This window comes from Bombus vancouverensis, chromosome 12 (genome assembly GCF_051014615.1).
Source record: "Bombus vancouverensis nearcticus chromosome 12, iyBomVanc1_principal, whole genome shotgun sequence".
Lineage (NCBI taxonomy): Eukaryota > Metazoa > Arthropoda > Insecta > Hymenoptera > Apidae > Bombus > Bombus vancouverensis.
Window position 1 is genome coordinate 2,532,488 of NC_134922.1, and position 26,031 is coordinate 2,558,518.

General features: G+C 35.2%; 1 protein-coding gene across 5 annotated transcripts; it reads right to left on the bottom strand.

Moving 5' to 3' along the window:
* Nucleotides 1-7: 7 nt before the first annotated feature.
* Nucleotides 8-25,539, bottom strand: LOC117165019 (myosin-IIIb). Of its 5 annotated transcripts, XM_033348473.2 has the most exons (17): nt 13,420-13,567; nt 12,144-12,478; nt 11,700-11,981; nt 11,000-11,584; nt 10,550-10,941; nt 10,133-10,461; nt 9,481-9,987; nt 9,124-9,410; nt 8,704-8,978; nt 8,215-8,582; nt 7,982-8,092; nt 7,649-7,902; nt 7,363-7,571; nt 7,171-7,251; nt 6,536-6,700; nt 6,282-6,303; nt 1,850-1,996 (listed from the first exon to the last, which is right to left on the bottom strand). In XM_033348473.2, the coding sequence occupies exons 1-17, from the start codon at nt 13,433-13,435 to the stop codon at nt 1,985-1,987; spliced, it is 4,230 nt and encodes a 1,409-aa protein (XP_033204364.1). In that variant the 5' UTR covers nt 13,436-13,567; the 3' UTR covers nt 1,850-1,984. The 5 variants fall into 5 exon arrangements, with proteins under 5 accessions (XP_076479229.1, XP_033204362.2, XP_033204361.2 ...); XM_076623114.1 differs by lacking the exons at nt 6,282-6,303; nt 13,420-13,567 and adding an exon at nt 25,211-25,539 and having other exon boundaries at nt 8-1,996; XM_033348471.2 differs by lacking the exon at nt 6,282-6,303 and having other exon boundaries at nt 8-1,996; nt 7,985-8,092; nt 13,420-13,566.
* Between the last annotated feature and the right edge of the window lie 492 nt (nt 25,540-26,031).

Sequence of the window (26,031 nt, forward strand, 5' to 3'; positions counted from 1 at the left end):
AAGTATATTTTTGCTTCTATCAGAATTTTATTTACAAGCAGTATTTTCGAAATACACACTAGTATTAGGATTTAGTAAACATTTGACAATAGCGACTAATTAAGACGTATTCGGAAACATTTAATAGGACGAGATGCTAATAAACAAGTTTATCAATAGATTATGTTCGTAGTCGTGTTTGAAAGTTATACGTACGCGTCTAAAACATAAATATTACGATGAGACATTGTCAGAAGTTTGTGAACATTTATTTTAAAGCTATCGAACACATCTAACTCTTGTAAAGCTACACATGACTAGTTCTAAATGAACGATATTCTTGAGATGTATTTCGTTAAGCAGCAGCAGTTGATTGTATCAAACAAATCAATATCTCTTTTTTCATTTATTTGATACAAAAGATCAAATTATTGAGTCGAACGAATAATGAGAAATAAGTATTACTTACTACTACTAACTTACTTATTACTACTAACATAACTCGATAGATGACAAACGTGTTATCATGAATTACAATGAATTAAATTCACAGAATCTTGTATTTTATCATTATTCTTTCGTCACAAATGAATTCTTGATACTTTAAAAAAATTCAAAGTTCTACGAATAACTAGTATTCACAAAATTTAACGAAAACTAACTAGTTCGCATAAGTTTGAAAATTATTAGATACGGCTAATACATACACAATTCGTCAAACGATCCGACTCGCATATTTTCAGCTTCATATGGTAATAATACTGAAAAATATCGGTTGATAAAATTTACGGATTATTAATACCTTGCCTTATGTTGCGATATAGCCGCGTTATATTAACTAGATAAGAATTATTTTGTAGTTATTATACTTTTTTCAAATCTTAAATCTTCTTCGAGTATCTTTTGCCATTTCTGTGCTTATGTATCCCTAGAAACATATTTTTTAGGGAATTCGTATATGCGATCGATAATTATTCTACATCGTTTAACGACAGTCTAGGTGCCCGTAGAATATCTGAAAAAACATGTCTAAGAAAGTTATTTTTTCGCGTTAACGAGCTTATTTTGATTTGGTGCGAGCGGTGCTCTTCTTTTCACGTGTTTCTCAGTAACCTTGTCCTTTGATACCGAAACTCCGTTGCAAGCTAAGCTGCCGCCCTTCCTTTTTCTTAAAGATTCCGTAGGAAGGTATTCAGCTGGTCTCAATAGCTGCCGGAAATTATACGGTCCATTGATATCTTCTGGATCGTAATCTACCTTAAAGATTTCTCGTTGCTTCTGAACGACGATAGTAGGTTTGAGGATTTGTCTGAGATCAGCTGGGATCCCAAACGTATCCTTACCCAAATCTTTTCTCGCAGCTAATCGACCATTGATGGCATTCTGACAATTAACCAATCGGTCGATTCCCTTTTTGCTGTCTACGCCAGGTGATCGATGTTTTCTTAAGTTGTCATTTTCTTTCGTAGGCTGTATCTCCTTTACACGACCATTTATATTATTCTTAAGACCATTGTTTAATTTCGAAGGTTTGATCAAATCATCTCCCACGACCATTTTATTTATGAACAGACCATTTTCATAACCACTAATGATATTTCGGTATCCGTTACTGTAAAGTGGGTGTCCATTAACTTTGACCAAATTGTTCGCCGATGAATGTTCATTAACCGAGTTTGAATGGCTATTGATTGTGGTTTCGTGTCCGCTCGCGGGGCCGTGATAATTATTTAGAGGGACGTGCCCGTTAACAAACGCCGATCGTCCGTTTGTAAAATTATGACCTCCCTTAAACAGGTTCTGATGAGCATTTGCAGCATGATGTCCATTGACGATACGCTGCTGCTGACCACTGATAGATTGTTGACGGTCATTTAAACCGTTGTATCTGTCGATGTATTTGAATCGTAGGCCATTTGAATGGTTGATATTCGAAGAGTCGACTGTAGGTTGTTTACAGCGCGAATATCTTTCAGGGAACCGCAAGTCTTTGCTAGCCGCGTGATTAGTCCTTGTACTGTAAAGAAAAGAATTGTTTTAAATCGAAGATCGCCTAAGATATCGATTTTTCGTTATCGATTTCGAAACTACCGATTTGTAAATGAAACTCGAAGAATGAAGATAAATAATGATCTACGGTATCGGAATATGTACTTCAGAAATAGTATAGGCATTTTTTAATTCGAACGATAAAAATTTTATGGAAATGTCGGATAAAGTATTTATTTTTCAAATATTTCTTCGATCGTACATGTTTTATTTTTTTGTACAGCTTTTTACTATCTTTCTTATATTTTAATTAGAATGTATGCACCAGAAAATAAGTTTTTGTTTTTATAAATTACATAATTTAAAGTAACTAAAGTATGTTAGTCAAAAGTGTATTAAATGAAAGAAAAGATACATCCGTGAGATCTGATATACTTCGAATCGCATCGAATCTGTATATATATAGCAAACAATTCGAATCACTTCGAACGTGATTCGAAGCTTAAAGCTATTGATAATCTTGATAATTCTGGAGTCTTAAGTCTTGAGTTTTGATATATCCTGGTCGTTTTAGCGTGTTTTAGCGTGTTTGATAGCGTGATGAGTATTCAGTATCTTATCACTTTTTGATTACCTTGGTTCAAAGTTCATTGATATAAAATATTATAAAAAATTCAGGAATATTGAGTTATCATCAATACATTTATTTGTTACTCGTTTCTATAGTTTATAGCTTGCGGTACATATTACGAGTGTTGATATCTAGTGAAAGCGGGGAAAAAAATAAAAGAAAATAGAAATTTCTCAAATTTGGGAGAAAATTTATGAAAATGGTAGGTTTATCGTGTATATATATTAATTGTTTAATAACAAAATCGTATTTAAAGTTAATGTAATATTGTGTAATCCACAATGTAATATACTATATATAGTATAAAGTAATAATTATATTTAAAGTTAAATAAGTTTATAATTATAAATAATAATATTTATTTGATATTAAAATTGTATTCAAAGTGGCATGTTTTAATGTTTTGTTTGCTATTGATCATAACTCCTACCTTCGGAAAATTTCTTTTGCGTGGCATTTATGTGGCAAAACAAGACAAAATTGCTTTTGCTAATTTTGTCAACATTGGGATATTTGGATATGTTATTTTTCCAATATTGTAATGGATCTGAATATCTATTAATACAACTTTCCGTTATAGAATCTTCACTAATCAAATTTTATCGTATTATTTCGTTGTCACAAGACGTTCATAGTGATGTATTATTAAGATCTACGTGAAACATTATTAAGGATTATCAGTGTTTATCTCAAACGAGGTACCTTCAATATCAGCTACATCTGAAATCTGATCTATGATTAATGTCTTTGCTCCTTCAGCAGTTTCACTAAACATAAATTCCTCTTGAGATATTTGTTGCTTTAATTTTATGACTGAAAGATTCTCACTGTTCAATTTAAGACAAGTGTGTAATTGCTTCATGGCTACAATAACTTTAGAAATCGAGATATTGGATCCAGTATTGAATTCTATGATTAGAAAGAAATGGTTGTAACATAAGTAAAGTTTTAGCTAATGTATTTTGCTCATTTCTCGTTAGTAAATCGAAAGAAATGGAGGAAAGAAGATAGTGTTGATGCCATTGCTTGTATTTATTCTAATAATCCATTAAATATTTCGTATCTTAAATTCCAACGTGTCTCGATTTTTAAAATTAATTTATATTTTGGTATGTTCGGTAAATTTTGCATTTGGAATACTTGTCTTTTGCTAAGCAACTAGATTTAAAATAAGATTGTATACGGCGACATTTTTGATGAATATAGTTAGATGGATAGTTATTTAGATGGATAGTTATTAAATTGGGAATGGATCCGAATGACTTTTTAACAACTAAATGAAGTATGTGCAGAATATCAAACAGTAAATATACAGGTAAAACTGAAACTTTCTGATTTTGATGATTTTTTAATATGTAATGGGAGCATGATTCTGAACAATTTTTTCCTATACGTATGATCGGCAATCTCGCTTAGTTCTCAAGATATTCGCAAAAATCTGTCGATACCACTACAGTAAATTCTGTTTGTGGTTGTGCGCCTGCAGTAGCGTATGCGTCAGTGTTGGTTGCCGCTTATCTTCTATTTATAAACGAGAGTCGGACGAGCTTAAAGACCCCATGTAACTACATATGCGAGGTTGCAAGAATTGCCTCTTATAACTTAGAACTCAATTAAAAGTGAATATCATCAATGTATTGGGTTTGGGTTAGACTTTCCAATCTAGCCGCTACGAGGCAACGCCGTATTGAAAAGTCTAATCCAAACATGATACATTGATTGTATTCACTTTTAATCAAGCTAAATTATAACAGACGCTTCTTACAGTCTTGTGTATGTAATTGTGTACGGGACCTTTAAGCTCGGCCGATTTTCGTTTATAAACAGAAGATAAGCGGTCAGCGGTTGGCAACCAAACTGACACATACACTGTCAAAGTGACGCGCAACTAGAAGCAGAATTCAATGTCTATTGCCGGCAATAAACTTACAATATATTTCAAAATTATCGAAATCGGAGATGAGTTAACTTTACCGAAGTTTTATCCCAGTTGTAGTTTTCGAGATATTCATATAATATTCTTGCTGAACTTTTTACTTAAATGTGGTCTCACGTTTCTCTTTCTAAATACAAGTAAATAAGAATCTCAGCATAGCTACTAGAGAGCATGTATTTTAGTAAATGACAAACTTTCTTTCTTTGATACTTTGATTTTAGATTTGGATTAAAAAATCCATGAAAAACAATAATCGTTTCATACATTTTTATGGTAAACTATTCTTTATACTAATTAGAAAGATTTCGAGCTATATTATTTTACCGTGAATCACTTTTTGATCAATTAGAAAGTCTATTAGTTCTATTAATGTTAGTGAACATAAGGAAAGTCTGTCATTTACCGAAGCACATGCTCTCGAATAGATAAGTTTCTTCTTTATTTCCATGTGTTTAAAAATTGAAGCCCGAGAAGTGGTATAAACCCATCGCAGCACGAACGTATAATATAAATATAATCATATCCGTACATAAACTTATATTAAACTAAAAAGTTTTAAGAATATATATTTATATGAATATCTCGAAAACTAAAGTCGAGCTGCAGTTATATGAATAAACGACGAATAAGTCGCTACATATGAATAGGTGAAACTGATTATAACATGTGCCTAATGACATATTTGAAGATCATTGAAATCGGCGAGGCGTGCTCCGTTCGGTATACGTAATTACGAAGCATTATTGTTATTATTTATAATTATTAACTTATTCACCTTAAAATATACTTGCTGCTTTATACTGTATAGTATATTATATTATCTTTTGTATTATACACAATATTATATCAATTCCATCAATACGACTTTGTTATCTAATAACTAATAACTAATGTATACGCAATAAACTTATTTCTATCATAACTTTTGTTCTAAATTTGAAAAACTTTTCCTAGTTTGTTATATGTTTTTCCTCGCATTCGCCAGATTTGTATCAGTATTCGTAATATGTATTGCAAGCTATAGAAACGAGTAACATAAATAAATGTATTTATGATAACTCACATTTTTTGGATTTTCTTTAATATCTTATGTCAATGATACTATTTGAACCAAAGTAATAAAAAAGCAGTAAAACATGAATACTCATCACTGCAGTCTCATGTAACATGTTGGTCGATCATGCACGTTTGTTATCCGCGTCTACATTACTATTATACATAACTGCAATATACAGTGGGTGGGTTCAAAATGTGTTGTTGAAATTTTCATTACTGTTTTCTTCGTACTTTCGACCAATTGCAACATTTTTATAATTTTTTGCGCGTCATTTAGTAAACTAATCCTTCTAGCTCCCCAAAAGAGATCAAGTCGTCTGGCCCAATTTTCAAACAGTTGTTCCGTTTTAAAGTGTGTAGAATGCTTTCTACGTCCAGTATATGTTAAGTCACATCACGTTATCAAGCCCTATCGCGAGCCCTAAGACTTTCAAGACATCGAAAACGATCAAGACTTTCAAGATTTCCAAGACGATCAATTATTTAACGAAGGTTTCAAGACTTTTAAGCTTCGTATCCTGTTCGAACTGATTCAAAGTGTCTCAGATCCCATCACTAGATACGCGTGTAAGATAAGTTGGTTTTCTCTGATATTTACATAAAATCTACCTTAAAACGATTTCTAAATGAAATTAAATCTTTGAGACAGGTATGATACATACTACGGATGGCATAAGTTTATAGCTTTACCTGGAAGTTTGCCATGATACCTCTGGCAAGGTACAGAAACACAACAAAAGATTAGTAAAACTCGATTGCTATCGTACAATGATTAATTCAACGATACTGCCTATTTACAAGAACAATGTATTGCGAGTTTGACAAGTAAAGAAAGGAACGTAATGATAACTGTCTGTCTGAGGGGGAGTGTTTCCATTTTAAATCGAAAACTTAAGTTTAGGCAAGAAGACAATAGACGTCTAATTGAGAAAGTTTGACTTTACCCCACTCTGCCCGAGTTCTCTTGTTGCTGATCCTCGCTCGGATTTCTCAAAGCTTTGTGCCATATATCCGAAAGTTGTTGTTCCGAAGCTATCGCAAAGTCTCCCTGAGCTTCCAAACGTTCTCTCCTCTCGGTATTCACTTCCAGAATCTGCCCAATTCGACTCCTGAGATTAGAAATAAAGCAGTAATTTTCATGCACAACATGCGTTCCTGCTTTCTACGTCACTGTTTTACACAGGTATAGTACACAGTTCTTTGATAGTAGGATCCGCTAAAATCTTGCTGAAGTTCGAAACTGTTTGTTCGCTTTGTAGATGTGTTGGCAAGGGACACATTTTCAGTGTAATTAACAATAAGATTCATGGTACAAGGATAATACAAATAGCTCGTTTATTTCGAATATTTTAGTGAATTTATGGCCTAAGTGCTTTAAAAGGGTATTCTGTATTCTAGGATAGAATAGGATATTCGATAAAAGATTATGGGATCTTTAGTGACGATGTTAAAGTAGATCTCTACTGCCTAGGACTATGATATTCGAAAAAGAGGTCGAAGAAGATTTTACAAATATCTACAGGTGTAGCGCGAGGTAGATAACAACTTGATAAAATCTCCCTGGTATCTACGAATATACCTCGTCAATGGGTGAAGGTCATTTTCTAGCTGTATCAACGGTAAGTCCCAGCCAACTTCTTCTTCTTCGAAGTCCGAACCACTTCCGATGCGAGTGCCAAAAGCATTGGAAAATTGAGCATTCGAATTTCTCATTCGCTCGAAGAAAATGAGAATGAATAATCGATCACGTCAGTGCATTATGTCTATTTACCTGCTCATCTCATCCTTCAAGTCACGGTAGTACTTGATCGTTTCCTCTCCATCCACTTGATTGCCACTTCGATATTGCATGATCGGCTGCACCATGTTGAATCCTTCGGGTCGAACATAATCCGGTGGTGGTTCTTCTATCTCGTTTAATCGCACTCCTGGCTTATTGTGACGTAAATTCTTGTGCACTTCTTGGTTTTTCATATGAACCTTCGAACCCATTGGAATAAATGAAACATTACGCGCAAGTGGAATCAAAGTTTTTATCTAAAATTTCATTTACTCACGTTTTGAGAAAATTGTATGAGATCAGCTTGCCTTAATTTATGATGTATCGGATCTTTTGTCGGAGGTTTCCTTTTTTTCACTTTCTCCTTTTTGTACCACCGTTGGACTATAAACGCTGCTTCTTCGTTCTTTAAACCTTCGCGCAGTAACGCTTTATGTGCCTCAAATTTATCATCGTAGTTGTTCAAGATCTTCTTGAAACGTTCTTCCAGTTCAGGTCCAAAGCGTTTGCGAATTGTGTATCCTCTGAAATCTAACGATAAAAAGAATTTGTTACATTAATTTCTATAAAATTCAACGTAAATTTATGCTTTTATCAGGATTAATCTTACGACTTTGTATGATAGCTGCAGCATCATCTTCCTTCAACTCTTCTTTCGTAGTTCCATCTTCCTCGTCTTCTTCTGTCTGCTTCTCAATCTCCACCTTCTCTTTCTGTTCCTCTGTGAAACATATTAAATCGATTCGTTTTATATTCTTTTCAATGTACAATGTGTGTTGTGAATTTTATTCCCGGAGAGAAATCTCAAAAAAAAAGACAAAAAATAGAAGGAAACTCATATACCCTGCATTTTTTGTAGAACAGTTGCTTCTTCTTCTTCTTGTTTCTTCCTCATTTCCTCTAAAAAGTGCTTCCGCGACAGCCAGCCACGAATATGACGTTGTAGTGTTACAACAGACACGGCGAATTGCCATTTCTGCTTCTTAAATCTGATCCTAGCGAGCCATCGACGAACACACGATTGAACCATAATGATTTTCTTTAGCTGTTCCTCGTACATCTTCGAAAGGAACTCGACGTGATAGTATTTCAAGAAAACTTTTGTTCTGCCCAATGCCCATCCGTCCATTTTCAAACGGATCAGGAAGAGACGGCAATTGTCGCGATTCGCTACCACACGTTCGTCGTATCCAAATGCTAAGAAACAATATCTGAAACATACACAATTTTTTAATCGAAAATATTTAAAACAGCCCGTTTAATTTTTAATACTTAATAAAGGGTGATCTATGAACTTTGATCAAATCGATATTTCGAAATTGAGAGGAGTACCTTTTTAGAAATTCGTTGAACGATATTCTATGCGAAAATCCATTTTGTCTGATCCTTATTGTCTCCAAGACCCCGGTATATCTCAATTGTTTCACGACTTTCTCTTTATCGAAGAATCGTGGGCTCTTAGAGTCATTCGGTTTTATGCATCGTACGAATTGTGGCGACCCAGACACCATCTTTTGGAGTAAGTCCATAAGGGAGTAACGGAAGTAAGTTGCTACGGTTTGTTGAGCTCTGGATTGTGACGCCAACCCCCGACTGGAGTACCGTTCCTAATGCAATTTACAAACAAATTTTCATTCAAACGAAATTTCCAGCAATTTTCAATCTGTAAGATCATCACTGCGACGGCGTTGTCTTCGAGTTGTCGGCGTTGTCAAGTCTGTATAGTTTAATCGAGTAGCTAAACCTAGATACCTTCGTATTCTGATTCGACTGTGACAATTTTTTCGAATCAGTCTCGTGAACAGCCGAATACAAGTTGCCAGTTTTCGTGATCGGACACTGGAACAAGAAACGGACCATATCGTACTGAGATTGCCTGATCAGCTGGATTACTTCAGGAGGTAGGAAATTCCTGTTCTTTTCTAGGAAGCCATCCGCTTGGTAAACTACGCGACCCGCAAAATGATGGACTGCGAAACAAACTGCGTCCGATTTTGGCCTTACGTAGAACTTGGACTTGATGTTGTTGTGAAATTTCTCTGTAATATATGCACAATAATTATCGAATGCATTACTTTTATCGAAAAACAACAAATTGGAGATTCGTACCGATTAGGGATTTATTGGTGGCTCTGGGAAATCGACTTTCTTCGTCTAATAAAGCCAAAAGTCCCATAGGTTTGCTGAGTAACATATCTAAAACGGGTCTGTTGTCAGAGAACTCGACCAAATCTACCGGTATTCCTTCCGCCATATATTCCTGTTGCTCCCAGGTGAAAATATGTTGATTGAAGTAATATTGTATCTGTTCGTTGGCGATGTTGATGCAGAGTTGCTCGAAGGAGTTCCTCGGAAAATTTTCAAAGCCAAATATATCCAGCAGGCCGATTGCCAGCGGTTCGTAATTCGGTGAACGATTGAAACATAGTAAACAGTTGATTTGATTGACCATCCAGTCGAACAATCGACCATACAATCCTTTTGCCATCGCGTCTCTAGCCGCACACGCTTCGGCTACCGTATTGTTACGCGTGATTGTTTCTCCCCTGGTCATAACGGAATTTGATGTCAATGCTTCCAAAAGATCATTTTCTTCCACACCGAGTAATTGCGAAACTGAAACGTGTTTCGAAGTTTATAAATTCCATAAATTTTTCTTCTTCGAAAGAGTACTTCTTCTCGAAAGAAAAAAGTAAGAAGAAAAGGAACGAAAACGAAAGAAACGATAATTTAGAAGAGATAAATTTGTTGGTAATATTACCTCTGTGTAAAGGTGTTGTATCAATCACGCGGCTTTTGTTATCGGTATTATCCTCGCTGGCTACTTCACCAAACTCGATATCGCCCAGATGAAGTATCGCAGCCAGAATACGATATACTATGTCCACTTCGCTATCTTGAAATCCCAGTAATTTAAAACCGACTTTTAGTTGTTGAAATTTATCGATATGCGTTTGAGATGTTTGGCTCTGATCTGTCAAATATCGATGATGCTTTCGAAGGTTCGAATCCAGGTAGAATTCTGAAAGACGATTGTCTGCCTCCAGACCATCGTACATGTAGTAAAATATATGGAAATTGCGTTCACCTCTGTGTGAATTAACGAGATCAGAATGTTAAAATTATTACATAGCGTACAACGTACATATCGACAAATACATGATATACAGAAACTTACTCAGCTTGAGCTACAACGCGAGATTGCTCTAACAAATACACGTATATTCTGGCACCAGTGACTTTACCACCTTTAGTCATGGTTAAGTCAAGATATTTGCCAAATCTCGATGAATTTGCGTTAATCCCAGTAGTCGCATTACCGAAAGCTTCCATTATCGGATTTATCTGAAGAATTCTTTCTTCCAAATTACGATTAGGAGCTTTGCTGAGGTAAACCAATTGTTTCAGCAGCAAATTCGCACTTTCTGTTTTTCCTGCTCCTGACTCCCCGCTAATTACAATTGCTTGATTTTGTCGTTGATGTAGCAGTGCTTGATATGCAGCATCGGCGACGGCGAAAATGTGAGGTGGATTGTCCGATCTTGCTTGGCCTTTGTATCTCTTTTGTTCCTGCATAGATAACTTGAAATTTAAGAAATTTCGATAAATAGAGTTTGATGATACTTACGATGCCTGTATACAGTCCCAAATTTGTGAAAGGGTTAACAGCTACAAGTATATCTCCGATATAAGTATATATCTGAGTTTGTTCATATCTGTGTTGTAACTGATCGACGATTGCATCCTCCGACAACATGTCCAAAGCAGCCAGGTCGTCCATATACATCTTTTCTGGTCTAGCTTTCCGATCGGTCTTCAATTTGCCGTGTTTGGTCGTTACTTCGGGCTGTCTATGAACTTTACCTTCAGCTCTTTGACGTCGGATCTCCTCTTGTATTTCGTTTCTAATCTTTTCCGCTTTCGACTCGATATTCATCAATAAAGGATGCTCTTTTAGTTCGCTTGCAAAGGGCCTGTGCTCGAGATCTTTCACCAAACATTCCGTGATGAAGTCGACCAACTCTGGAGAATGGATATCTGGATTCTTGAGGGACGGTGGTGGATTTCTGGGGATTTGAAAGAGTGCCCTCATAGGGTGCAGTTCAGATAGGGGTGGATCGCCCTCTGCTAGTTCGATTGCCGTGATTCCAACTGACCAAACGTCGCATCGAGAATCGTAAGAAGAATCAAGTTGTTGTTCGCAAGCTATCACCTATTCGTAATTTGTGAGATTTCACATTGATTAATGTCGTATTTTGATAAGACGATTGAAACTTTTAATAATCGAAAGTTGACGTTAACGTCGAAGAAGGAATTTTGGAATTTACCTCAGGTGCCATCCAGTACGGTGTGCCAACCGAGGTATTTTTTCTGGCGAGGGTAGCAACGAGATGCGAAGACACGCCAAAATCAACCAGTTTGACGTGTGCATCTTCGGTAAGCAAAATATTGTGTCCCTTAACGTCACGGTGCATGCAATGATTGCTATGTAAATAAATTAGTGCCTCCACCGTTTCTGCGAGGATATAACCTATTTGGTCGTCCGTTAGGCGCCTTCCTTTTCTTTTCAGGCCTTGAACGAGATCGGTCACCGACCCTCCGGTGCACAACTACGATCGGAACGTTTTATAATAACTCGTTTGAATTTTTTTTTGGAAATTTCAAAGCGGTATCAAATAACGTTTAATTAGGTGATGATATTGATGTATTCGATTTTATATTCGTTACGCTTTCCTGTTTACATTATGAGACGAAAATTAGTGCAACGATACCTCCATGACAAACCATAATTGATCCTCTTCTTGAGCAGGTTTAGCTCTTTTCAAGAACAAACCACGAAAGAGAGGAATATTAGGATGGTGGCTTAAGTCTCTCAGCACCAGATACTCTTCTTCGATTTCCTCGATATTGTCGGCGACGTTCTCCAAAATTTTAATTGCAACTTTATTGCCAGATTCGTTGCAATACGCACTGTAAACCTCTCCATAGGTTCCTTCTCCGATTAATTCTTCCAAGACGAAGCGATCTCCAGGATCTGGTATCACGTCAAAATTTACGTGCTGACTCAGACCGTGGTACGCCATATTGGTCCCACCACCGGTCATTTCTGAAATAGGGAATTATATTTCTACATTTTATTTGTACAAGTAAAATTAGTTAATTTGTCGAAATTTACCATCTTATTATTAATAATATACATTAATAATAATACATAAAAATTATATTAATATCTTTATTACGTTAATGCCTCCGATTATTATTACGATTATAAATTTCAATTCTATTGGGATGTAATGAGTATGGTACACGATAAATCATGAATGAAGTTAATAACATAACGTGCTGCATTTATCGATAGTTTTATACGAGATGATTCCTTGTTCAAGTCTTATAGAAAGTTGCGGTGAACCACGAAGAGAAATGTTGTCACTGTCATATCGTGTAAGTATAGGGCAATAAAAACATTTCTTGGAACTAAATCTTTCCATAGAAGAGATAGATAAAACCTTATTGAAAATAAGCTACATTTTATCGTGTAATACTACAAAAGGGCAAATAGATGAAACAAAATAAAGTGTGATCATCGAAGAAGTAAATTTATTTAGTGTTAATAATATTGAAAGATTGATTTTTACCGAAGCTTTAGAAATCAAATGAATATATAGTCTTGCTAAAATAGATATATTACAACGAAGATTTATATATATCAGCGTAGTTAATTATATAACATATTCTCTTATGGTAATCGAATTTACGCATTGCCAACTAGTTACACGAATGAAACAGACAGAAAAATTTCAGTTGCTTCGAAACATACGCGAGTTTGAATTCACGATTAAATTAATATAAATTTCTTTGGTTAAGGCACCTATAACAATAGATAATAATCGACGATTACGCAACTCTATTGTTTTATAGACTAATAAAATTTCACTGAGTTCAAAGTATAGAACACTTTCTCTCCCTTGTCGAATTTACCAACAACTATTCCACTGCACTTTCTATATTGTTCGCCAAAATTTTTCCTTGACGTGAATTCTTACTGACCAATTATATCACCCATTTTGGTGATCGTTGTTCACGCTGGATATTTTAAAATTCTGAATGCCTTATTTAAGGCCCTAAATAATTAAATGATGCGCCAGTGATTATCAATAGACACTGTTAACTTGACCAAGTGTGAAATACGACTGGGTTGTTCGTCTTCTAACCAGATACCTGTTAACTCCTTAATAGGATCAGGCTCGGTAGGACCGGCGCACTTGTGCTCACTCTCAGAAATAGGTCTCATAAGAAGACCACGCCACGTGCTCCTCTGTCATTTTGATTTCTGATATTAATTCCATAATAGTTTGAACATGCTTACGTATATGCATTATGAATCTGATATGCACCGTGTGTGGTTTTTATATAAGTAGATAAATAGATATTTTAGTCTTGTTTCACGTAACTACCAATACGTAATAAAAGGATACTAATAGGAAAACTATTATTTTTTCACTGATACCATTTGTTTCGATCAGAATAAATTCATATACCTGATTGTCGGATTTCGTCTATTTTCATTTTCGAAATTATGTTAAACAATGTCGTTACGTAATTTTATTTTTCTTGTATCGCCTATTGCAGGGACATGCGTAAAACGAGATTGAGTCTAATTAATTGATAATGAAAAGCTGTTTCTTGCTTCTGCATATATAAATCCAAGATATGATAATAAGTAACTTATGCCATTGGATGAAGCCATCTAAGGATCAAAGCCACTCACTCGTGGTTTCGAATGGCATTTTATGACACTAAATTAAACAGGACATTTATAGATCACGGGTGTCAAGTGTGTAGTCAATGATACAATGATAGATTAAGAGATTATCATATATAGATTAAGGAATAGATTAATCAGTTTAATAATCAAGTTGGAAAAATTCGATGAACTCTATGGAAAAATTATGGCAAAATTATACACAAGAGAAATGCAATATTTCGTGTTCTCAAATACGTACATGTCGAAGAGATGTTTACGAATGAACTAAATGGAGTAATTATAAAGATTTGTAAAATATAATTCTTTCCAAAAAGGAAAGCTAACGTACAATTAAAATGTCTATATTGATTTGAGATGTAAATGCAAGAGCAGACTAAAGTATACAAATAATTTCGTAATATTTTAAGCGAGCATGCAAGTGCTAATTATCGTGCATCGCCATTGGCCATCCACAGTCACGTTCAACGTGAAGTGTGTCAAACGCATCCGATCTCTGTTTGCGTTTGGCATTTATGGAATAATTTGTTCGTGAAATTACGTTATGCATTTTAAACACCGAATTGCCGAATTAAATGTGAATCCGTGCAAAGTTGTATGAACCATTCTTTTAACTATTTCTATATATTACCTATATGTATATCGCAAAATTTGATAATTTATAATTTCACATAAGCCCTTTACATTTACACCTACATATAATCTATTCTCATAATTCTTGAATTCTTTTAAAAATATGTAGTCAACTGCAACTTTATCGGTCGCTTCTGTTTGAAGAATACTCTTTGTTCCACTCTTCCTTTCTCTCTCTGCCTCTCCCTTATTTAGAATTTAATAAAATTCTACTAAAATTTCAAAATTTTTCAAACTTCTTTACATTTTACATGACAAGTCATGTCCGTTTTTGAAAGGAAAGAAATACGTTAAAAGGTGTTTATATCTTCTATAAACGAAACAAATGTACCGACGTGCCATAAAAGCTTTGCTTGCTTAACGATCGCGTACGACAAAAGGCTCTTCATTCTTTCTGAAAGTATAGATACTACTTACATACACTGTTCGAACAAATTTCTTTTGTTCAAATATCGGATCAAATTTTGAACATTTATCCGAAAGAACAGCAGTTGCTGAAAAAAGTTGGCGATCAGTGTCTTCGACCTAGAATATGAGAATCCTGTCAATTTCACAGATCGATGATTTCTCTTCTACGAACATCTTTTCCTATCCGTTTCGAAAGTAGTGTCAATTTCGTACCATCGATCATACTTATTGTTCTTGATTATGATCTCGTTTCTTTGACAAGACAAACGATTTGCCATCGCAATTTACGATCATGGTATTGTTGGTATCGATACGTTCGAACATGGTATCACTGCTAAACAATGGTCATTTGCCGCGAGGGAAGTCACGTGGTACGATAGGGGTATTAGAGCGAAGAAACCCGACGTGAAATTGGCTTAGAGTCACCCCAACTGTAAAGTAATGTCTCTTCGAGCTGCATCATGATATTCAACTACCTTGGACAATACTTGACTACACCTAATGTGGTGTATAAGCCGGTCAAATCACGAACATCGTGGCTTCTCAGCTACAACCGTGTTATTGGCTACGAAAATTTCATTATTAACGACTATCAATTTCAATTATGTCGCATTTTCGTCAAGGTTACTTCGTTACAATTTACGTGGTTTCCTATGATGAAATTTTCCATCGTATATTTGGTAATTATCGACGCTATATGGGTTACAGTGACATTTATAATGAAATAAATTGAATAAAACACAAAACGGCGTGACGAAAGTTAACTGTAATTGCACGTAAATCTGTACAAGATAGGACGTATCTAAAAACCCTTGTAAATCATTCGTGTTTTATGTCAATTGCGAAACCTGTTAACATTTTTGTTACTAGTTTATAGGAGCTATTTATATAGAACATGAACTTCAATTTTGAATACTTTCAACACATTGTCTGGACAGCACAGAAATTCTCCAATTCTTTGAATATATGAACCAGTGTCGTGTGTTGTAGGAGTAATATATTAGATAATTAATTAGAACAAAAATGATTGGACAGAGGAACTTGTTATTTTTACATTGTTCAGTAATATTAGACTTAAACATCTTTCGAATGACAAACTAGATGAAGTGAAAGGTCAGAGGCTTTTCCAATCATACACGCCGTTCCGCTGTCTTAATCCTTTCAGCGTGACGGTGTAACGGTACAGTGCGTGCTATCAATGGTTATACTACTGCTGCGTAATGTTTAAACCACGCACCACTCTAAACAATACCACTGTGAACTAGATATCTGCGTTAATTATTTCAAATGTGATCTCTTTTTCAAAGGAGTTACAGATCCCACGATCTCGTATAGACATATACATAATCGTACATTGTTTAAGAATACTTGCGTTCTAGTTTGCACAATAAGCCAGGAATATTCTATGATATTTACTATAATAGCTTTTTATCGTAGTTCGTAAAATTCAGCTATTTACCGTACCGTACAATAATTTGACGGGAAGCTAGCTGATTGCTGCAATTACGTAAAGAGCTGCAGATTATCGATTCTCTTTTACTTTTATCACGAAATCACCCTACCTTGTTGTTTGCCTAGGTATTCTCTTTTAATAATTTATTTATTTTCTCAATGGAGTATGTGTTTGGAATATATTTGTCCCATTTTGTGTTATAGGATGATCTGCTGCACACTATGACGGATAACGGTATATAATACATGTCATGTATGGATCGATGATGTCTAGCGTCACATTGATACGCGTTTTAATAAGAAATTAGTAAAAAATCAAATAAAATAAAATTACCTATCGATTATATTATAATTGAACGAATGATTCATCGATTACTCTCGTATGCTTTTGATACGCGAAATAGAAACTCGTACTTGCAGCGTAACAATTTGTATTTAAATATCTCGGATGAAAATATACATATTTGTAAGAGAAACGGCACGTTAAACGCGCTAGAGAACCCTATGTAAATAAATTATAAACTTTAAAGGATCAACTCGAATTCGTATGACAAGTTAGCCTGTCTTTAACCATTGACAGGTTAGAATAACGATATACGACAAGCTACGATCGTGGCAGGTATCATTTATTATCCAGCTAAGCGGCGCGACAGTGTAAATCAACTGCAAAATTTCTCTGCAGCAACGGTGTAACACCCGACGACTCCGCAAACTGATCCGTGACCGACTTCGCTTTCCGCATAAAGCCCTTTTTATGTGGTTTGATATTTTTTCATCGCGATATAAAATTGGATCGTGCTTCCTCGATATCGATACCGCGTTGTTTGTCGGTGCAGAATGGAACTGCGATATTAATTCCGTTTCGACAGAGCGCGTACTGGTGAACATTGAAATTATCGGTCTGCCTCGCGATCGTTTCACCATGACCATCGTCATCGAACAACGAACGACACATTTTTACCATCATCTTTTTTCTCTTTTCTCCGTCTTGTTTCTTCTTCGAGGACTACATTTCTAGGGAATCATATTCTCGCGAAGAATCACGTCGACCATACCTCGATAAGAACGTGAACCGTTAAAAATCGCGGTCGGCATGAATCGGCAAAACATGCTGCGATTTTTTTTCGTATTTTGCTTTTCACATTTCCGCAATCCATCTCACGAATCGTACGTGTCACGTTACTAAGGATCGCAATTGAAATTACGATATTTTAAACCATGTGTGGATGGAAGTTTGTGGCCAGTCGAAACGGTTATTGTTCTTATTACAGATTCTTGTGAGAAACATTTCCTCAGCGATGATGTCAATTTCTCTATCATTCGTATGATTTCAAGTTAGCAGAGTTTTTATAATAATAAATTCCGAGTACCCGAACAAACAACTGTGAAGATGAGCTATTTTTTCACAAATTACACCGTATGTGCTTATTATCTAATAAAGAGTACATATTTTGCTTGCAATAATTCGTTTTAATTTCTGTAAAGTTGTTTTGAAATTGGCGATTCATCGATGAATTCAGTATGTTACGCATAAAAAGTAATAGATTACTTCATCTAAATCATCATTACGTGACTGTTGAAAAAACATACGTGCAGAGCGTTTTAAAAGATGCATAGAATTTGCGTCGTGTCGGTGCCATCGGTGACTCCGTAAAAGTGTGCTAATTCCACAATAATGCGAAGCCCTACTTTCTAACCTTTGACCACTATTTGCTTCCATACTCGCTACGCTCGAACGCGACCATTGTAGTTTTCTTATTAATCAGCCGTAGGAGGAATGTGAATTATTGCAAAAATACCACTCGATACTATTTCCATCCGCTACATATGAAGAAACGAAATAAAAAGTAATATAGTTGGTTATTTTTTCCGCTTAGTAGGTTAAATCTCCGTTACTCCTATTTTATGTCAAATGTTACACTTTTAATATAAGTTGTGTCTGAGAAAGAAACTCGCTTTAATAAAAACTCTAATTCGACGCAATTAATATTGTTGAAAGCGAGAAAATTTGCAAGTATTACGATTAATGATTAGCATTATTTATCCAGGAAGTTTGATATTTAGTTTCTCGCGGTAATTTTCCGGTCGGAAATCTCGTGCTTGACGAATTCACATAACGTACTTCCTATTGTATCCGTCGCGTCGGTTAGCTGCCCGTGATGTAAAATGCAAGAATTCTCATGATGTCAGAATATTTACAAGATTGTTGAAAAATATTCCAATTTTAAATTTCATTCGTATTGCAACTCTACTTTCGAATGAACATTCGAAATGATATCAATTGCAATATAAATACAGATCCCTTATTTAGCAGCTCTTATAAAATTCAAGTGATACTTGTAGTAAATCTCGATCTTTAAAAATCGGTAAAGATACTACACATACATACATTCTAGCCACGATAACTGATCTCCAGACGTGTTATCAGATCCTCGATTCACGGTGTACCGGTTTTCAAATGTTATTGGAGGAGAAACACGACATCGATACACGATATACTTCATTGAATTACCTTACTGAAATTGCATGTTCTAATTTCGGACGACAGCGACTCTACATATATAGTACAATGTAAGCTTGCGTTTCTTAGAAAATATACGAGTCTTCGCAGTTAGAATTTACAATTTTATAGGTATCTTAATAAATCGAATAGTTAGTTCAAATTCTGATATTACTTACCAACCAGGTAGGCACGTAAAGACATGGAGAGTCTCTGAATAAAGAATCCGAACGACGAATTAACTCGTCTTTCTCGGTTAATAGATTCAAATCAATATGCAACTAGCGCAAATATCGTACGAAATTGTTTTGAATATTTCAGTAAAATTTATAACTTCTTTTCCATAACCGTTCCATATGTTTTAAACAACGCTTTCACCCATTCTACTTATCTAGAAAAAACATTCTGCGTGGGAGAAAGATTCATAAAAACGACGTGGCACGGCGCGGCGTTATGAAATTATTGGTAGGTAGCTTTTAGCAGCGCTTTGCCATAGTGATAATCAGACCGCCTAGAAAACGTAGCAATAGCGATTCAACGAGCCATTGCTCGGTTGAAAAAAGACTCCTTTAAGACGGTGAACGGAAGGCAGACGAGTAACAATTTCTTTTAACGATCGAAATTTCCAAACGAACCACGAAGTACCGCTCTATTACGCGCGTCCAGCGTGCCGAGAAAATTCAATTACAACGTCGGCGGACTGATAGGACAGGCATAGTTCTGACTGGATAGTCGAATGGATCAGATTCATCGCAAAGTGTAAATTGTGCAATACACTTCCTACGGAACGAGCCGTGTCGATAATTACACTGGTCTTCTAATGACTGAAAATCCTCGATGAATGCAATCACGATTCCTTTCTATGGAAATGAAACACCCACGATCATTTGAATGTGTAGGCCGAACAACGTCAGGGAATGTACTCATGGATAGACTCATGATGAATAGACCTCAGGAGACTCTCGTTATGCTTCCTTATCCGATTCATTTCTATAGTTCAGTTCCTTTTTGTAGTGCATATAATCCATTATCGTCTACGTATTTATAAGCTTTAGAATCTAATTAACTTGAATCCGTTGCTAGTTTATATCCCGCTTGCTTTTTCCTCCAAGTAGGATGTGGAAGAGTGGTACAGAAGTATGTGGTGTCACGTTGCAGTAGCTAGGATGAACAAAATAGTGACAACCGGAAAGGAAAAATATGACAGATGTTCCAAGTACTAAGATAATCTACCTGTGTGTATCGAATGTTGGTGTTACGTTTTATAAGAAATAAACATGAATACTGTTACATAAAAAAAGATATTTGATTTTGTTACTACTTTGCTGGAATATATCATTAATAAAAAAACATGTGCAACCGCTGGTACAACTATCGTGAATGTATGAAATGCAAGTTGAGATGAACGAGTTCTTTCTCTAGATACATTAACAAGCGGTGTGGTAATTATAACTATTGCAATTCAGGCATTTTTTCTCGTATTCGTAATTTGAATGTCGACAACAAAACTATGAAAGATATTTGTTTATATTTTTCTTATATTATTTTAATTAAAATCGTTTACGTATAATATAGTTAGATACATATTACCGGTCGGTAATTTTAACGTTAATAGACGTAGAATGTGAAAAAGTAATCTGTGGTACGGATGGAAATGGAATGTAATTATGTGATAGACAACAATTGCACTAACAACCAAGGAAAGTAGTGTGGAAGCTATATAATTAACTGCGGAAGAAAGTCAAACCGCGTTGAAAAGACGACGATCCACAGGAAGATTCAGAGCTGAACGATCGTTTCGCAGATCATTGATCTTAGTTTCTAGATTGTCTCTTTCCCTTCTTGCCAAGTGTAATATAACGTTACTATAAATAAACCTCCAAGCTACCAATTCTATCTAATGTTATATTCCATTTTATAAAACTAGCAAGGCATAAAAAATATTGTATCAATGTAGCGAATTAACTCGAAGTTAATTATATTATTCGTGTTAAGAATAAAATTTAATCGATTATGATAATTTTAAACAGGCAACACTTTTTGTTCCGTTAAAAGCAGTACATTTCAAATAATAGCGATTGTTGAACGTGAAAACATGAAAACTTTATAGCAATACATGAAAAGATCGCGGTGATATTTTCTAATTTTTCTGTCAACCTGTGATATCCAAAAACACATAATTTAATGTAATTTCATTTCATTCGTGTAATTTAAGCTCGATATACAATTTTCTTGCAGTTCGCAAAATTAAACTGAATTCTAAGAACACATGCTTTCCTCCTTGTCAGTTCCTCTACCAAATGACAGTGTAATTAACGACAATTAGATGGAAACCGGCTAGAGAAAAAAATTTTGCTGCGAAAGTGACTGTTCTATTACGAAACAGTACGAATATTTCGTATCAATTTAACGCAGCTACTAGTTGCAGAATTAAGAAAGATACTCGATGGATTTATAATCCGTGAACACGGATCAGCGATCCTGCTCTTACGTTTCTATTTAAGTTTCAATGATTTTATTAATTCGTTTGACTGACCCAGATTGTGAGATTTACGCAACGTTTCAACATCCTATTTTATAAATCACGCGAAAATCTAGTTTAGATGTTGGTATCGATCGCAGAGGAAGTGGAAATGCACTTCCTGAATGCAACGAAGCACACGAAAAGAAAAAAAAGAAAATTAACGTAATAGAATGCAACATTGTGGCGTGTAGCGGCGAATTCATCATTTTCTTTTTTTATGTGTCGAGTGTCACAGAATGTTACGTGATCCTCTCTGTATAAATATAACAGTAAAATGACAGCAGAATATTTCTTTGTATTTAACCGACCCGATATGGAAAACATATAAGACTACACTGAATTTTTTATACTACATCCTTATCTATATTATATACTATACCATGATATAATTCTAAAAAAGGAAGATTCAAAAATCTCATATTGAAACATATTTTATTATTAGTTATAAAATAGATCCGATAAAGATAACTTTCGAATTATTATTGAAATAATTTCGCGTGAAAGTGCGGATGGCAAAGAAAGGCAGTGAAGTGTACCAAATATACCTTTGCGATACTCAAACACTAATGAAATCATTCAATAAATGGATCAGTATGGCTCTTGTACTTTCTTTTACATAACAATTTCCTTAGTCCTTATAAGCATAGTTTGGACGTTTGTTTCCTGTAATAATTTTCACGTAATCAGCGATCAACAGTCACGTTCTTATAGAGAGGCAAGATGTACCGGTCATCGTTCCACGTAAATGACCATTCATTTCTCCGATAGCGTTGCTTATTTTATAAGTAGCCACTCACTCACTCGATGTGAAATTTTTACTAATGCATTCCTGACAGTAAATGAATCCTGACGTAGTAAACACAGTATATAATATCGACCATTGCAATTTTTTATCGTTATGTATTTGATTACTTCTATCGAAGAACAAAATATAATAAAAGCAATAAATAATTTGCGTAAATATTTATTTCGTACGGAATGCTTCATAAAGGATTGAAACGTCACACACACACACACACATACACACACATCGTATACACATACATACATATATAAGGAATATTTATTTGTACTTTATTATAACATCATATGTTTATAATTTATCAATATTTCTCATATTATTTAAGGCTAATAAGTGTTATGTACTACGATATTTGATTAGTTCTATAACTACAGAACTAACCAACTGGTACACATGCGTGTATTTAGTAGTATTTCTACGCCCGTCGGTGTGTTAATATCAAACTTAAAAGTAAAATGCCGCGTAACGAACTCAGATACGAAGAAGATAAACAGTTGTACATAGAGAATTGGATATGTACCATGGCTGGAAGTAAATTTCGATATTCAGAATTTCTCCATAGTGAAATTTCTCTCAGGCTGCGAATGGTAAAATGACATCAAAATATAGTTCGAACAAATTATGGAAAGTTACGAGCGTGTGGATATCATTTTTCCATTCCCAGATTGAAAGAAATTCTATGTGAATGTTAAATTTTCCTTTTGAAATTATTTTTTCTTTTTCATTTCTCCGAATTTGTCTTTCCTTTTCGATGGAAATAGCAGAAAAGAATAGGATCGGGAATGAACGAGTTTCGCATGTGGGCGTGGTTGAAAACCTTCTCTTTCGCGATTCACAAAGGCCTGCATTAACGTTCCAGCCGATTTATAACTGGTTCCATTGGTTATTGCCATTTCTGTAATGCACGTGGGTATCAGAAGCACTCTATAGCAACTTGCCCAGTCTTTCTACCTTTCTCTGAATATCTCCGATATTTGCTTATTTTAAATATATCTGGTAAAGATCGTCCTTGACCTTTTGGTTGCGATCGCGTTCAAGGTACATACTTACTTATGTGCATGCCTATTTTCTGACTACGTACCGCCGTATTTAATGTTTGCATGTAAAAACCAACACACAATACATAATGCTATATGTCTTGATCACTTAATACTTTGATAAATATTTATAAGAAATACGATTTGAACGATCTGACACGTTGTTTGTTTCTTCGGTGAATGATCTTTTATCGTGTTCCAGTTTATAATATCGCATATATATTGTATAGATCTGTGATACATATCCTGTTTACATACCTGAATATATAATGTAAAGATAATTCACTTTATCGATCACTAATCCTACGATTCGATTGTATCACAGATCTATCATAACCGCTGACCTCTACGATATAGCGTGGCGCTCGACCGCCGCGTAGTGTCATTTAACGGTTGCGAGCAAGAGCGATGCGTAGCCGTAGCGTATTGTATTGTTGACTTTAGTCGAGGCTCGGTCGTAGGGACATATTTGGCGGCTGTCGAGTAATGTAGTCGAAGCTCGTACCAAAGATGTTAATATTTACAAGGTTGATATATCGATAAATCTCTCTGTTTTACCTTTTAGTATGTACTTTCGAGGTAATAACACGTACTCGAGTTTCCAATATTTTAATTAAAGTCACTTGCTTATTAGAACAGCTAAATACGCATTTTAAATGTAATTTACTTTCTCTGTGATAAGCAATTACATATTTCTAAAATTCGATCGTATTACTCGATTCCATATTTATCATCGTACAATATTTAATTTAATTTATATTTATGTTAAATGTCGAATTTTTTTTTTTATCTACTGTTCGATAAACAAAAATTGGTTTATCGATCATAATCCTAAAGAACAAATCGTATCTATTAACGATTGATTCCGCTGCTTATCAGAGACCAAAATGTTTCTTATAAATAATGATGATCGACATGAAAAGGCTTTAAAATTGCAGTTTTAATATTTTCATAGTTTACGCTTTATGGCGTGAACAAACCTACGAACCGTTTCAGCTTGTAGCTCGATTTTAATTGACGCGTTTGCGAATGAATGCAAGATACGTGTTATGTACGTAGCGTGCAAAGCGCTCCTTTAACGCATTCGTCATACTATAACATTTACACGATTATTATTACAATTAATGAAAACGTTACGATCGCGAATGATACGCCTATAAGAATTAAAAATAACGTAATGTGGATGAATTCTGTAACGCGTTCCGTGGTACATACCGCGTATATACGATAGATCGAGCCTTGTACATAATGCAACAGTAAGAAACCAGTATATGTATCATGAGAGAACTCGCATTATTTTAAGCAGATCACACTCTGGGGCAGGACTATCACGGTAATTGATTTAACGTCTCGATTGTTCAGTTACATATATACATGTATGTATATAATATATATTGGTCACTATTTAAGAAAAACGTAGGATCTAAACGACATGTATTAAAACTACGTAATATTCTAGTATTATACGACTAGGACCTAATGTTTTAACCAGACGATTCTTTCATATTTCTTTCGAACTGAAATTTGCCAAAAATAGAAAATGGTTCAAAATACGCGGTAGAGTAACACCAATTAAAATCCAAATTCGACCAATTATCGATCGAATAAGGCATTCGTATCGAACGATCATTCTCATGCCGAGCATTCTTGTTATAGTGATGTATGTACACTTAACCATGAAATATTTGTATGTCGATAAACATTTTACGATGTCGCTTACCCGAATCATTGATTGAAGATCGATTTGCAGAGTCACAGGAGTCCCCGTGGTTCGCGAAGAAGACTCAGGCGAACATGATCAGGGACGCGGAATTTGAAACCAGTTGCGTGTCGATCGTAGAAACAAAGGACCAGCTTAAAATCCCTGTCGGAGGTAGCAAGTTCACAGCACTTAGCCACGGTATGGTTGTCTAACCGGTACTCCGGTACTGTACGTTCGAAACGATACAGACAGGATTGGCGAGCGAAGAGCAGGGCACGCGAGTGCTGCCTCTGTCTTCGGCTGATGCTCGCTCCTCGCTACTCGCTGCTACACGGCCACAGGAACCACGTTGGTGCCCCCTCCTTTTCTCAGTTTTTTCTTCCTTACTACGTTGCCTCTCACAATGATCCGTTACTCCTTCCGCTTGTGTCTGCTAACCTTATCCGATCGCCCGTTCGTTCGTTCCTTCGTTCCTTCGTTCGATTGATACCGAGATTTATCCAATTAATATGAAATAGCCGAGTCCCTTCAAATAACAATTTTAGTTTTCCTTGTTACACGATATTTCACATTTACACGATCAAAACATTTTCAAGTAAAGATATCGAGGATTGTTCTGTAGTTAAAAAGTTACGTAAAAGATTTTTTATCGTGTTTTTATCCATTATTTTGACCTCATAATCCCAACCTAACCTTGTGCATAATAACGTAAACGTGGTTATAGCTAGACCGCGAATGTTTATGCAAATTTATAGTTTCGCTGCCACACAAGTATACGCTTTAAATATATCGTAGATTATCGTAGAATTTGATAAATGTTATTATCCCTCTAGACACCA

Excerpts from the sequence above, each read along its gene's own strand:
- LOC117165019 (XM_033348470.2), bottom strand. Across the intron at positions 8,583-8,703 it reads TTCAACGAATTTCTAAAAAG|ATATTGTTTCTTAGCATTTG; the intron begins GTACTCCTCTCA and ends TGTATGTTTCAG. Across the intron at positions 1,997-6,535 it reads GAGAACTCGGGCAGAGTGGG|TACAAGGACTAATCACGCGG; the intron begins GTAAAGTCAAAC and ends TTTTCTTTACAG.